At 36.3% G+C, this 15,852-nt stretch overlaps 1 protein-coding gene and 1 pseudogene across 1 annotated transcript in view; one reads left to right on the top strand and one right to left on the bottom strand.

Annotated features, from left to right (window-relative positions):
• Positions 1 to 15,852, top strand: part of CTTNBP2NL (CTTNBP2 N-terminal like) — a 50,382-nt gene that overhangs the window by 14,235 nt on the left and 20,295 nt on the right. Inside the window, exon 2 of the mRNA XM_061121149.1 lies at positions 1,819 to 1,926. Within this exon, the coding sequence (XP_060977132.1) occupies positions 1,828 to 1,926 (99 nt within the window). The 5' untranslated portion in view covers positions 1,819 to 1,827. The remainder of the gene's footprint in view (positions 1 to 1,818; positions 1,927 to 15,852) is intronic.
• LOC133041138 (small kinetochore-associated protein-like) lies at positions 10,546 to 15,271 on the bottom strand (annotated as a pseudogene).

Genomic DNA, 15,852 nt, shown 5'->3' with positions numbered 1-15,852 from the left:
TCAATGACTCTTTTGTGTGCCTCCTAAAATTTAATGTGCTCATAGGAATTGGGAGTTACTAGAGGGTGTGTGAGCTAGTCATGTTGTGATTCACTTTGGGGGAAAAAAAAAAACTACATGAGAGTGGCAATTTAAAAGTAGAGAGTGGGAGAGGGAAGACAGTGTTTGTTCTACTTTGTAAGTTATAGAATGTGTCTTACCATACACACTAGCCAGAAGAGCCTTCAGAGATTGTATCATAGTCTAACTTCTATCTGTGTGTGGTTTGTAAGAAATTAATCTTATGGAAAGCGTTGAATTTGTGCCATGCAATTTGCCATTTAACGTATTTTAAAAGATGCAAGACTTCATAGAAATGTGAACTTGTTAAGTCGAATAAATTCAGTTTATAATAGCCTGGCCAATTAAGATGTTTAAACAATATATTTTAAGCACTTATTTAAAAGTACATTTGTACATGGTTGCACTTAAGTCTTGTTTTACTGTGAAATATAAATGTTGTGATAGATGTTATCTGTGAAAGTAGACAATTTAAAAGAAAAATTTCTCCTGCACTCCCACCAAACATTATCTTTGCTCAAGTTGATTTCAGCCAATTTCAGAGGGATCCCAGAGTGTTTTATATACAGTTTTAGAGTTTGGTTGTCTAAAACTAGAATATCTTTTTAAAACTGTTATGGTATAACAGTTTTTCAGTGAAATAGTATTCATTATAACAAAATTTTACCTGAACTTCTAGTGAATAAAACTAGTGACTAATTGTTTCAGAGAACTCTGGCAGGTTATAGTCCATGGAGTTGCAAAAGAGTAGACACAACTTAGCTACTGAACAATAACAATTCTTTCTGAGACCTTCTAGGATGTTTGAATATATGCCAGGAGGGAAAAATAATGAAAATCTGATCTTTGTAAATGGTGATAAAGTCAATAATTAAAATGAATTTTATTTTCTTTTACTGCTCCGTTTATGGAAAGTTCTTATTTTTACATTTAATTGCAACCATTTCCTTTCTTTTTTAAAATTTATTTTCAATTGGAGGACAATTGCTTTACAATACTGTGTTGGTTTCTGCATACATCAGCATGAATCACCACAGGTACACATGTCTGCTCCCTCTTGAACCTCCCTCCCACCTGCTACCCCATCCCACCCCCCAGGTTGTCACTGAGCACTGGGTTGAGCTCCCTGCATCACACAGCAGATCCCCACCCGCTGTCTGTTGTACATACGGCAGTGTACATGTTCCATGCTACCTCAGTGCGTCCCACCCTCTTCATCCGCCACTGTGTCCGCAGGCCTGTTCTCTGTGTCTGTCTCCATTGCTGCCTTGCAGATAAGTTCATCAGTACCACCTCTCTAGACTCCATATATGTGCGTTAATATATGATACTTGTTTTTCTCGTTCTGACTTAGTTCTCTCTGTATAAATTGGCTCTAGGTTCATCTACCTCATTAGAACTGACTCAAATGTGTTCCTTTTAATGGCTGAGTAATATTTCATTGTATATATGTCCCACAGCTTATTTATCCACTCATCTGTCAGTAGACATCTAGGCTGCTTCCATGTCCTAGCTGTTACAAATAGTGCTGAAACGAACATTGGGTACATGTGTCATTTTCAATTATGGTTTTCTCAGGGTATATGCCCAGGAGTGGGATTTCTGAGCCATATGGTAGTTTTATTCTTAGTTAACCATTTCCTTTCTTAAAAGTATTTTCTACTGTGATTCTTGCTCTTATCTCACTTTATTTTTTCTTAAATAGTATCAGATTACCTCTGTCTTCTGGAGATTATCTGATTATTGTCCTTGTTTTAGGCTTTCAGGATGAATCTGGAAAAACTCAGCAAGCCAGAACTCCTAACACTATTCAGTATTCTTGAAGGAGAGCTTGAAGCAAGGGACCTCGTTATAGAAGCTTTAAAGGTATGTTTTTAAAAAGAGAGAGAGAGAGTGGCCATCATATGTTTGAAAGCATTTCTTTGGTTAACTAGGATATTTCTATAGTCCTAGTTGAAGTTAAGAGGCCTTGGTATATACACATTGATACTTGCTATAGCAGCCACCCATATGATATGATTTTGGGACTGTGATGAAGCCTTTCTGCCTCCAAATAATTCCTTTAGTCTCCCTACCTGATGTCTGGACTTGGACTTTATTCTTTACCTTAGTGCCTTTAGCTGTTTCTGAATGCAAACCCCTTGAGAACTTGATGAAACCTGCTTTCTTAAAAATCTGTATACACCCATATTCCATAATTCATGATATAATATCTGATAGATCAAGGACTCCATTAAGACCATGAATAGATTCCCTAGACCCCAGATTAAAAATTCTTACTTTTGTTTCAGTATTTGATATCTACTAAAATACCCAGGAGTGGGGAGGAGATGGTTATGGGAAATCTACTTTCTATTCAATTTCGCTGTGAACCCAAAATTAATCTAAAAAATAAAGTCTAATTTTAAAAAAATAGAAGGGCATAACTTCTTTAAAGTGTCATGAATCTTCTACACCTTGGGAAGGATGTTTTCCAACCTGTCTGAAATCAGATTTGGAGAGGGGAAGAAAAAACCTTAAGGGTATCTGTGTGAGTAGTAGGAAGATGATACACCCAAAAGGGGAGAAGTGGCCAAAGAAGATGAGACTTGGGCATGCTGAAAAAAGCATAGTCTCTGCTGAAAACTGTTGCTTTTTTTTTTCTTGTAGCTTTGTAATGTGTGATGAGTGGTTTCCAGTGGTTTAACTTCTCCAAAGTGCATGAGGCAGTTCCCTTCTGATTGTGGGGTGGACTCTGACTTATTTTCCTTTCCCCGCTTATTTCAGTCTTATTTTACATGGTGTACCCGAAGATCACATATTTATGGCTTTGACACATGTTAGTCAAATATAAAGTTCATTGCTCAAGTCTCCCTGTTCTGCCACTAAGCATGACTGTATGACCTTGGTCAAGTCATTCAGTCTGTCTGAAACAAAGCTTCCTTGTCTGTAATAAGAATAAATGATTAATAACTAGTATTTCTGTGTAACACTGTAATTTGCATGGCATTATAAGTACTCCAATGGTGTAGGATTCATTTCTTCTTTTCCCTTTATTTGTATTCTCTCAGTACATATCATGTACCCCATATCAAGAAACAGTCAATGGTTGCTAATCATTTGAATGGATGTTTCTAGTGTGCCCTCAACAGGCTAACTTTTTAATGACTCCCCCGCCAACATACATTACATATAAAATGTTTACTCTGGTTGGTGACTCATTTCTGCCACATCCACAGGTCTTCCCCTTTTGTCACTCTTGGGGATTTCTCATCCTTTCCTGTACTTCCCTGAAAACTATTTCTCATAACCCCATCCTAACCTGATTACACCCAGGACACCTTCCCAATTATTATCACATATTTATCTGATCAATGAAGAGAAAAGAAAAAGAAGGATTGAAGAAAGTTTGAGTTCATTCCCTATCCTTACTCCTAAAGTGTGTTGTTTTTCCTGTTTCCTTCCCTTGTTCTCATCTGAGACTTCTGGCTCTCCTCTCTATAGGAATTACCAGCTTAGACCTGGAAGGGTTCCACTGCCTGGGCTGAACCAGAAAGTGCTTTGTTCATGTCCTCTTAGAACTCAGAAAGCGTTTCCCAAGAGCAGCAGTACTATAAATAGCAATCAGAATTTGGAAAACTACAATAGTTTGGCAACGTGTTAAAAAGGCTCACCTGAGTATCTGTGCCTATCTGCACTGGATTCTAGGAAGAAGTTTCCCATAAATATTGCAACTGACTTTTACACAAAAACTTGTGGGCCTCAGTGCTCTCTTAATTGGGATAGGGGTTGAGGAATGGCTTCCTCTAATAGAAAAATTGGAAGATGACCTCTTTGCTTTCTAGCTTTAAAAACCTGTGGAGCTTTATGATTGTTTTGCTAATCCTTATATCCTCAGCACCTGGCATATAGATTCTGAATGGATATTCATTGAACAGAGGAAATGTATGCCATTGTTTTAAAAGATTGCTGTAATATTTCAAAATGAATGTTGTGAATTATTAAATTTTACAGCCTGCCCTATGTAACATACTGCCTTCTGGTTTTAATATTAACAGATGCTAAGGTGCTTACTGCATATGTTTTCCTAAAAGAAATTTTTTTTTTTCTGTGTGAATCCAATTTTAGTTACTGTAGGCAGCTTCTGACAAGTTGAAAGCGCAGCTTGAAAAGCAAGAGCTATAGTTAAGAGAGCATTTTGAAATAAGATACCATTCAGAATCAGGCACAAGTGTTGTATTTAGTCTGTGCATACAGCCTGTAGGTGGTAAAGTTCTCTTCTAAGATTTAAGCTATATGTAGTTTAGGTGAAATGAATAGCTTCACCAGAAATGATATATCTTTAAACGGTCTATTGTTAGATAAAGTAAGTAGCAGCGGGGGGTCAAAATTGTTTCATTCCTTTGAGAAAAGCAACTGCCATATCAGATTCTTAAAATGAAATCTTGTTTTATTTGTGAAGTGATTTTTTGTTTGGGGTTTTTTTTTTTTTAATTTGTTCTTGGTTCTGTAGTATGTCAAGATTTTACTGCATTCTTTCTGTATAGCTCTTGCTTAGCAACAAACACTATTGCTCTTGAACTATATGACAGCTCGCTAATTTTCTTCGATTTAGTATTCTGTCTTAATTCATGCTTAGTTGGTTGAGAAGGTTTTGGTCTTTGTTCTTAAATAGCTAAGATTGGTTTTTCATGTATGTTTTAAGTTTGTTTTTTTGTTTGTTTGTTTTTAAAGCTTTTTTTTTTTTTCTCTCTCTTTAAGAGAGATTTTTCCTAGATATAAAATCTATTCTTTAACCTTGCATGTCTGAACAAAACCATATGGTTCACTGTTGCTGTTAAATAAATAGTAAGTCCCATTGGCAAGGGTTAGATTTATATAGGGATGTATTATAAAAGTCCCTGTAGTTTGTAAGTAAATCCTATCTATAAAGTTATAATTGTAAAAGAGCTTCATTCATTTTCCAGAATTTCTGCAGAGTTTCAGATTGCAACTACACCCTTGTAGAGCCTTCATAGTTCTTTTTTTCCCCCCAAATATAAAAGCCTCCTCACTCTTCTGTTGCAGCCAAGACATGTTTGGCATAGAACCAGGGAATTCAATAGAAAATAATGTAATATTCAGCTCTTCTGTATTTGAAGTCTAATTGTTAGAGGCCATTTATACCATATTTGATCCTAAATGAACTTTATATAAAATGATTTTCTGTTTTAGAAGGCATTACATCAGAGAAAAGCCTTCTTAATGAAAATCTCTCCCTTTGATTTGCCCACTTCATTTACATGAATGAGAACACTATGGGAATCCCTTCCACAGTGAAAGCAGATGACATAGCTCATGAACTGTTCAGGAGAGGTTGGATTGGAACCACACAGTTCAGCAGGAGAGGCTCAGTTTATTAATTCTAAAAAAATCTAGGAGAAGCCTCCCAACAGGGTCTGATTACTCTAGAAAAAGAAGGGGGAACATTCGTTTTTAAAATTTGGAAAATAGATTTGACTGTCAATAAAAGTTGAATAGTTTGAATCTTCCATGTTGTGTATATTATATCTACATGTCTCAGATCTGATGCAAAGACACCCTTAACTATGATTAAGTAGAATCTACCTGGATTAGTATCATTTTATTTTAAAGCATTCTTTAAATTGCTTTTGCAATAATAAATGGTGAAGTATTACAACTTTCACATAGAATAAGCTTAAAGAGTCTTGAATTCCTTTCCACTGATGCCTCAGTCATAAAACAGGTATAACTCTTCTAACATCTAGGATATAACTTTGTTGGTTTTGGCCAAAAGCCATTGCAGAATTCCCCAAGCAAGAAAATTTACAGACAAAAATGTTGTAGACAGGACAAAGTTAGAAATATATTTAGAGTTTGAGGCTGTAATATTTAACTATTGGGAGTTTTTTTAACTGCCAGAGTTAAAAATAAAAAATTTAATGTTATGTATATGTCTGCGTTAACAATAAATTATTTACTTTTTCCAAAAATAATCTTAAAATAAGGATCTTATGGCAGTGCCAAAAATATAGAACAAACAAAAGCTATCATGGAAGGTGCTGTGGCTTAAGAAAATCACAAATACAAGTTCACTGTAAGTTGAGTCTGACATCTGCGTTTGGTCATGGCCTTGTGCTTTTTATGGAAGCAGATTATTATGAAGGCTGGTCTGAGATGAGGAAAGTAAAATTGAATTTGGCAAAAAACATATATTGTCCTATACTAGTAAGCTTGTCAAGTATGTTTGCCTTGAAAAAAAATCAGATATATACTCACTTAATAACAGATCTGTGAATATATTTAAATGTACTCAAAGTTGAAGCATTCTTTGTCACCCATAAGCCTGGACTTAACAGTTCTTTGACCAAAAATGATCCCCTTTTGATAAATGATTTTTAGAAAGAGATTTTAGAATTGGAGCAGGTAATTTAAATCTTTGCTAAAAGATCACATGAACATAAGCTTATAACAGAGAAGTCCAGTAACTGCCCATATAAGAACTAGGGTATTAAGAAGCAAGCAGAACTTTATTTAGGGAATTGAATTGTGAGGTTTTTAGATGTACATTCATAACCTTTACTATGAAATGTGTTTTAGAAGAGAATCAGTCGCCATTTGGGGCCATGGCGACTGGCCCTCCAAAAAACACATTTTTTATGTGTTTTATATAGTTGGAATTTATATAGCTAATATTTTTTATTCCCACTCTCTGAATAGTGTGCATATATGAAATCCTAGCTTTCAAAAAAGAGGCATAAAGGTGTAATTATTAGGCATTCTACTAAATTATCAACTAGAACCTTCAGTTAAGTGTAGCTGTTAAGAGCATGAGCTTTCATATTAGACAGACATAAGTTTGAATTCTGACATTTAACTCTATGATCTTAGACCATTTACTTACCCTGTTAACCTGTATCAGTAAAATGCCACAGTTATCTCAAGAATTAAATGAGACAGCAAATGGTAATCAAGGTACTCAGTACTCATTTACTGTTAGTTCTTATTATTAGAACATAAGTTTTAAAGTTCATCTATTTAGGAATAAAGATACACTCCATAAAGCAAGATATACTGATAGCATGCTGTCCTTCATAAGAAAGATGAGCATTTTCAATTAAAGTCTTTGTTATCAGAAGGGCTTGTACTGTAGCTTGTTTTTCTTATGGGAATTGATGGTTTTGAGCTGATCCACCCCCACCCTCACAACCTAACGCATGTATTTTGATGCAGTTGGCAAGGGTTAAGGGTGTACTGTGGGGCATGGAACAGATGTTACACTGCATTCCCTTCTCTCTTCCTTTATAATGAAAACAGGAAATACAGAGACAGTGTGGAAACATTTTTCAAATTGATTTTTTTCCATTGATTTCTTTGCTTATTTCTCTACAGATTGATTTGACATATTTGTTGTATTTTGGCTTTTTATTTTGCTTTATTGAGATAAAATTGACATGCATATATTTAATGTGTATAAATTGATGTTTTGATATATGTATCCCCCCTGAAACCTTTACTACCGTCAAGATAGTGTACGTATCCATCACCTCTCAAATTTTCCTCATGCCCCTCTGCAACCCCTTAACTTAACCTTCCCAACTCCTCCCCATAACTCCCACCTCAAAACCACCAATCGTCTAGAGGTTAGTTTATATTTTCTGGAATTTTATGTAAGTGGAATAATCACACAGAATGTAATTTTTTATTTGGTCTAGTTCTTTGACTCAGTATAATTATCTTGAGATCCACGTTGATGTTGTATTGACAGTTCATTCCTTTCATTACCAAGTAGTGTCCATTGTGGGCTTGTGGGCTTCCCCAGTAGCTCAGCTGGAAAAGAATCCATCTGAATGCAGGAGACCCCTGTTCAGTTCCTAGGTCGGGAAGATCCATTGGGGAACAGATAGGCTACTCACTCCAGTGTTCTTGGGCTTCCCTGGCGGCTCAGACAGTAAAGAATCCACCTGCAGTGCAGGAGACCTGGGTTCAATCCCTGAGTCGGGAAGATCCGCTGGAGGAGAGCATGGCAGCCCACTTCAGTATTCTTGCCTGGAGAATCCCCGTGGACAGAGGAGCCTGGCGGGCTCCAGTCCAGGGGGTCACAAAGAGTTGGACACGACTGAGTGACTAAGCACAGCATGGCGTCCACTGTATGTATGTGTCACAGTGCGTTTTGTCAGTTCATGGTGGTGAACATTTACATTGTTTCCAGCTTGGGTCTACTGCAAATAAAGTTCCCATGAACATTCATACACAAGGCTTTGTATTGACATGCACTTATATTTCTTTTGGATGAATACCTAGGAATAGAGTGGCTATGTTACATGGTAGATATATGTTTAACTTTTTAAGAAATGGTCAAACTGTCGTCTAAAGTAGTTTTACCATTTTCATTCCCACCAGCATGTATAAGAGTTCCATTTGCTCCACATCCTCACCAGTACCTAATATGGCCAGTCCTTTTAGTTTTAGTCTTTCTGATAGGTATATAATATGCCATTGCAGCTTTAATTTGAATTTCCCTGCTGACTAATGATGTTGAGCATCTTTTCCTGCTTATTTGCCATCTATGTTGTTTTTCTTCAGTAAAATATTTGTTCAAATCTTTTGCCCATTTTTAAATTGAGTTGATTTTTTCATTACTGTATTTTGAACATTCCTTGTATATCTGGATTCAAGTACTTTAATAGATATATGCCTTGCAAATATTTTCTCCCTGTCTGTGGCTTATCATTTCATACTCTTAATTGTATCTTTTGAAGAGCATAAGTTTTTCATTTTGATGAAGTCCATTTTATCAATGTTTCTTTTACAGATTTTGCTTCTAGTATCACATAACTAACATTTAGTGTCATATAAGAAATCTTTGCCTAAACTGATGTCAGAAACGTTTTCTCTTGTGTTTCTATAATTTTATAGTTTAAGTTTTATACTTGGGTCTATGATACTTCATTTTGTTATATGGTAAAATATATGGATCAAGTAATTTTTTTGCTTATGGATAGACAATTGTTCTAGCCTCATTTGTTAAAAAGACTATCCTTCCTTTGTAGATGACTTTGGCCCATTTGTCACAATCCATTTTCCATATATTTTTGAGCTTATTTCTGGTTTTTCTGTTCTGTTCCATTGCTCCCCTTGTCTACCTTGATGCCCATACCATATTTTCTTGATTACTGTGGCCTTTTGCTGCTGCTGCTGCTGCTAGGTCACCTCAGTCGTGTCCGACTCTGTGCGACCCCATAGACGGCAGCCCACCAGGCTCTGCCGTCCCTGGGATTCTCCAGGCAAGAACACTGGAGTGGATTGCCACTTCGTTCTCCAATGCATGAAAGTGAAAAGTGAAAGTGAAGTCGCTCAGTCATGTCCAACTCTTCGCAGCCCCATGGACTGCAGCCTACCAGGCTCCTCCGTCCATGGGATTTTCCAGGCAAGAGTACTGGATTAGGTAATGTTAATCCTCCAACTTCTGTTCTTTTTGAACGGTGTTTTGCTTATGCATGGGTCTTGGCATTTCCATATGAACTTTAGAATCAGCTAATTGCTAATCCATGAACATGATATTTCTCTTCATTTACTCAGCAGTGCTTTATAGTCCTCATTGTATAGGTCTTTAATATCTTTTGTCAGATTTATCACTATTTCATTGTTTTATGATTATTATAACTGGCATTGTTTTTTAATGTTAATTTATGATTGTTTACTGCTGTTATACAGACATGAAATTGATGTTGTATATTGATCCTTTATCCTGCAACCTTACTAATCTCACTTACTAGTTCTAATAGCTTTTTTATAAATTTCATTGAATTTTCTATAATCATGTTTGCAGATAAAGACAATTTTACTTATTGTTTTCTAATCTGATTTCCATCTGTTTATTGCCTTATTGTATTAGTTAGAACCTCCAGTACAAAGTGTTTTGTTCCTGAACTTAGGAAACACTCAGCCTTTCATCATTAAACATGCTAGCTGGAGGTCTCCATAGATGTTCTTTATCAAGTTGAGGAAATGTCCTTCTGTTTCTAGTTTGCTGAGACTTAGAGTAGGTTTTGTCATGTGCTTTCTCTGTATCTCTTTTTTGGTTGGTTCGTTTTTAGATTAAAAGCTCCAACATGTATTATTTCATAGATGTTACTGTTAGATCTTCATCCCACTTATTAAGCCATTTCAGATAACTTCAAGTTCATAAATTTACAATGAGGTTATAGAGCCCAGGCTTCCTTGATTGCTCAGTTGGTCAAGAATCCGCCTGCAGTGCAGGAGACCCCAGTTCGATTCCTGGGTTGGGAAGGTCTGCTGGAGAAGGGATAGACTACCCACTCCAGTATTCTTGGGTTTTCTTTGTGACTCAGTTGGTAAAGAATCCACCTGCAATGTGGGAGACCTGGGTTCAATCCCTAGATTGGGAAGATAACCTGGAGAAGGGAAAGGCCACCCACTCCAGTATTCTGGCCTGGAGAATTCCATGGACTGTATAGTCCATGGGGTCGCAAGAGACAGATACGACTGGGCAACTTTCAGTTTCACTATAGAGCCCAACCAGAATGGGACAGAATGTATTCCAAGTTTGGAGGGGACTGCATAGTTCCTCAGTGATATCTCCTGTGGAGCATCTGCCCTCCACTGTTTGTTCCTGCATATCTGAATGTGACCTTTCTCTGGCTGTGGCCGTTTAATCTCCCAATTCTAGTGCTCTGTCACTTTGTTGTCTAGAAGATTGATCCAAGCTTCCTGGCCCCATCTCTTATTAGGCCTCAAATATATACTGTGAGGTTCAGGAGAGCCGGCCAATTTGAAGGCTAAAAACACTTGCTTGAAGGAGGAACTGCCATGTCCGCATATAATGTCCTTAATCATACTGCAGAAACTGCTTTCATTCTGGGGATGGTGAGTCCTAGAAGATGATGGCAAGAAGCAGATGTTCTAAGGGACTTACCCTGAAAGTTTATCCCCAAGAGAGAGCCATGTGGCCACCTGCTTTTTATCATATTTCTAATAGCTGCTCCATTTCCTCAAGCGCTGTTGTAAAATCATTTACTTGACTGTTATGTAAGGTCTGTTGTTCTTTGAACTGGGCCCTCTCGTCTTCTTTCATCTTCAGCCTTACCTTTAAGACCTACAACTCCTCCATCTGTTTTCTGACTGTTTCATTAAAAAGCTTCAGCTCATCTTGCAAAGTTTCTAACAGCAATGTAGAGTCCATGTGATCCGTTGTGGAGTCTAGGTATGTATGATACCAGGGTCTCACTGCCTGGGTTGAGGCCCTTGCCCCCCAAAATTGCCCAACAGTTGTTCTAAAACTTCTCCAGTAGCTCCACCTTCTGGGTCAGGTCCTTCAGCTCTCCCTGAGTTTCAGTCAACTTCTGGTGTAACTGCTTGTTGATGGCCTTTGAGATCTGGTTCTTACCTTTGAGCTCTTCCTCTGATTTTAGTTTACTCAGTGATTTGTGGCTCTTGCTGATGTTCCTCCTGGTGGCAGTGTCTGTAGCCTTCACCTGCCCATTCTCTCGTCTTGGTCTGATGATTTTTCTAACATCATTCTCCAAACCTACTGAACGAGTCTGGAAGCATCAACTTCTTTGGACTGAACAGGCAGTAGGCTCTCTTGAGTTTGTGCGTATGTGGGCAGGCCACTGCTTAACACCGAGGAGGGCTGCCAAGTGTATGCCATCTTAACCATGCTAGCATTGTAACAAGGTGGCGTGGCTGGGGCCCGGGCGCCTGCTGCTTCCACCCAGAGGCCTCATCCGAGCACTTAATTGTTTTTATGTCCTTGCTATGTTTCTGAAATATTGTGTGAAAAAGAATTTCATCCCCTTTCTTACTGACTTTCTCTTAAATCAAGTGGATTGATGTGGGGTAGCTTTTTTAGCTTTGTCCTATGACTTTTCTGGGCTTCCCTGATAGCTCAGTTGGTCAAGAATCCACCTGCAATGCAGGAGACCCTGGTTCGATTCCTGGGTCGGGAAGATCCGCTGGAGAAGGGATAGGCTACCCACTCCAGTATTCTGGCCTGGAGAATTCCATGGGGTCACAAAGAGTCAGACATGACTGAGCAACTTTCACTCACGTGGCATTTTAGAAACTAGAATTCTTTAACTTCAAATTTTCTGCAGTAGAGTTTAGTAATCAAATTATTTTCCCTAATGGCAAAAGTTAATTTTAATTTAAAAATCAAATCATAAACATTTCCAAAAGAGAAACAAACCAAAAAAAAAAAAAAACCCTCTGCTACTTTAATGAACTGCTGTCCTTTAAAACAACTTTTATTCTTTGACTTTAATAGTTTTAATAGTTTATTGGTTTCTTATGATACTTTTATCAAACAGGAAAAAACAATATGTACATTTTTTTACCTTCTGACAGAATGTTATTACCTCTTTCTGAGGAGTAACAAAAGCAGCTTATCTATTTGAAAGAAATTTAATGATTATCTTTTTAAGTTAAATCATTTAAATTGTATTTTAGTATGTCATATCACAGGAAATAGACATCAAAATGATACAAATGAACTTATTTACAAAATAGAAATAGACTCATAGACATAGAAAACAAATTTACAGTTATCAAAGAGGAAGGGAGGGAAGGATAAATTGGGAATTGGGGATTATCAGATATACAATATTGTATATGAAATAGATAAGTAGATTAAAAATAAACAAGGACCTACTGTATAGCACTGGGAACTATGTTCAGTATCTCATAATAACCTGTCATGGAAAAGAATCTGAAAAAGTATATATAAATATATATTTATCATTGTCTGATATCAACTATTTGCTATTTTCTAAGAAAAAAGTAAAAAAAGATAAAGCTTTTTAATCACATGTCATCATTTACATTACACATTGTGGCATTTAGGATGTTTAAGCATAAAGGTACCAGAAAAATAAGCACATTTACCATTTAACTGACATCTTCCTGTGGGCTGTTTTTCTTATATCTTTGAGGAAAGAAAGGGGGAATTCAGTTTGTAAAATGCTACCTATTTAGAGAAGACAGTTGTCTAGTAGTTGGAGAAAGCTTCAGAAAAGATTACAGCAGTGGGGAATTTCATTGCATTTTTCAGCCTGAAACTAAAACAAATAAAAAAGGGAAACAACTTATTCCTTTTATTTTTACTTCCTCTTATTGTGTCTTCCTTGCATGCGTTAGCCTTGTGATTTGTGATTAATCAGAGGTTATTTCCAGTTGCCCCCATAAGGAAAAGAGAAAGAAAGACGAAGAGGTTGCTTCTAAAGTTAAAGCCTGTGGTCCATCATTTAGTATTTCAATTCAACCAGTTGTAGGAATAATTTGAAAGATAGAAGGAAACTATCTTGTGTATTTGCTGAAAATCCTTATGGAAGAGAAGTATGTATAGAATCAAGCTGAGAATTTTATTATAGAGGAAATTATTTCCTTAGAAAAGCACAACAATAAATCTATTCCATGAAACCATTCTTGTGTGTGCACAAGGATGCTCATTGCAATATTGTTTAATACAGTATTTGAAAAATATAAACAGCCTAAAGTATCCATCAGTAAAAATATAGGTAAAAATATGGGTACATATTTTTATGTACTGATACATCCTTATTATGGAATATTATATAATCACATGTTTTTTAATAGAAAGCAAAAGCTATGTATTTACTGTCTTCAAAAGCTCTCTAAAACACACTAAGTGAAAACAAGTTGCAGAATAGTTTCACAGAAAATAATATCTATGTAATTACACACACACACCCTTCACACACACGCACCCTACACACACATGTACATGCCTGGAAAATGTCTGGAAGGATGCCTATCATACTAAGAACCTTCAAAAAGAAAGAGAAATTGGGTTATGTTTAGGAAGGACTTCAGCTTTATCTATGGAGTTAAAATTTTATGAAAAAAATAGTCATTTGCTAATGGTGAAATTAAAATAAAAGTTGTACTTCTAAGAAATACAGTGTGAGCAGTGGGATGGCAAGGAGTTAAGAACAACATTTACTTTTTAAACTTCAGGTAATTTATACTTCTCGCAGAAATCTGTATTAACTCAAAAATATAGTTAAGAGAGTAGAGAAGTATACCATGCCTGGGGCAAGCATGAGCTTGCTACCTCTATATCCCTGATTTTCTCCCCAAAAAGCAGATTAAATTTCTGAGTCTTTTTCAAATTCTGCCTTTGTGTAGGATACCTAAAAGTTATTCTTCCAGAGCAGTTTCTTTCAGAGGTCATGGATTCAAATTATGTAAAGCTAACAACATATGTGTGTGAAGCCAAGAAATTTTAATATTATAGCAAAAGACCTACTGCCCTTCAAAGTATTTTTCTTGTCTTCAGTTCCATTATGTGTAGTTCATAATATTTCGTCACTTAACAACAACAAAAAGTATAATCTGCCTCAAAAAGTCAACTTCACCCAGTGAGTGCTAAGATATGCATAAGTTAAAAAAAAAAAAAAAAGTTTTAATCTAATTCAATACCTAATGTGTTGTCTGTTCAACAAAAGACTGAATTCACTGGTAGACATGAGTACGAGATTATTATTTGATTCAGAAGTCTCTTGTTTGATTTGAAACTTCATATACAGAACTTCTCATATAAGTGTACCTAATAAATTTTTGTACAGTTAAAGCATACTTTTTTCTCTTTGCACTTTTATCTTACTGCACTGCATGCCACATATCTATTGACAGACCCTAGAATAGACCCTAGAAAGTTCTTTAGAAATATTTGTCATCTGAGAAAATAAGTTAAGGCCCTTTAAGTTTAACTTGAATGTATTCAAGCCTCAAAAAATAGGTTGCCACTTTACTAATTCATATTTTTGAGTAAAGAGATTTACCTATAGTAATATAGTTTGCCAACTATAAATTGTCACTCGCCATCTGGTTCTGCAAGAATGAAGTCACTAACCACTGCAGCCACTGACCTTCAACACACCCTGAAAAGAGTTCAGGGCAGACAGAGATCAGGATTGAGGCACTCTGTGCCCTGGGAGAAACTGGCAAAGCAGAACTTCAGGTAGATATTGTCAAGAAAAGGTTTTATGAGCCCAATTTCTTGCACCTTCTCATATGTAGAAAACCACTGAGATCATTAATGGAGACTTCCGCTCCTTATGACTAGCAGCAGCCTCTGCCAAAATGTGTGCCTGATTGTGTTTTCCTCATCACCAGAATCATATATACAGAATGTATACATGCATATATACCAGAATTATATATATATAATCTTACCTCTTTGGAGCATATCCTCAGGGCTATCTGAGAGGCTCTCTCCCAGTTTGCACCCAAATAAAATTTAACTCACAATTCTCACATTGTGCATTTTTTTCAGCTGACAAGTTTCATAATTTCACTATTGCTGATAATTTCCACTCAGTGACATTATTTACATCTCACCCCTGTACAAAGAAAGAACAATTTGTTCTTCAAACAGGAAATTATTGCTTTGTTTCCATATTTTTAGTAAAGGATACCAAATAATTAGGATATGCACCTTTGTTCACTGTGTATCTGTATTCAACTAAAAAATTTTAAAAGTCAACTAACATTTTACCTCCATGTCCTTTCCTATCAAACTGAGATCTGCATCCCCTAAATGGTTAGTAATGGGAGTTTTGAGAGGATTGAAGAAAAGAGTACAGTACTTTTTTAAGGGTACAGCATTGCTTGTCTTTCTTCATCTGTCTGGATATATTTACAAAAAATAATGTCTCCTACACTTTTCAACTAAGGACCCCTGTGGGCATCTGTCTAAATTACACATGTCCTTTATCTTTTGGAATATATTTCTTTATCCCCCATTTCTCCAGGGTTTTTGTTTTTGGC

Source organism: Dama dama, chromosome 20, assembly GCF_033118175.1.
Source record: "Dama dama isolate Ldn47 chromosome 20, ASM3311817v1, whole genome shotgun sequence".
Taxonomy (NCBI): Eukaryota; Metazoa; Chordata; class Mammalia; order Artiodactyla; family Cervidae; genus Dama; species Dama dama.
Note: the sequence above shows the minus strand (reverse complement) of the source record. Positions and strands in the feature narration are given on the sequence as shown.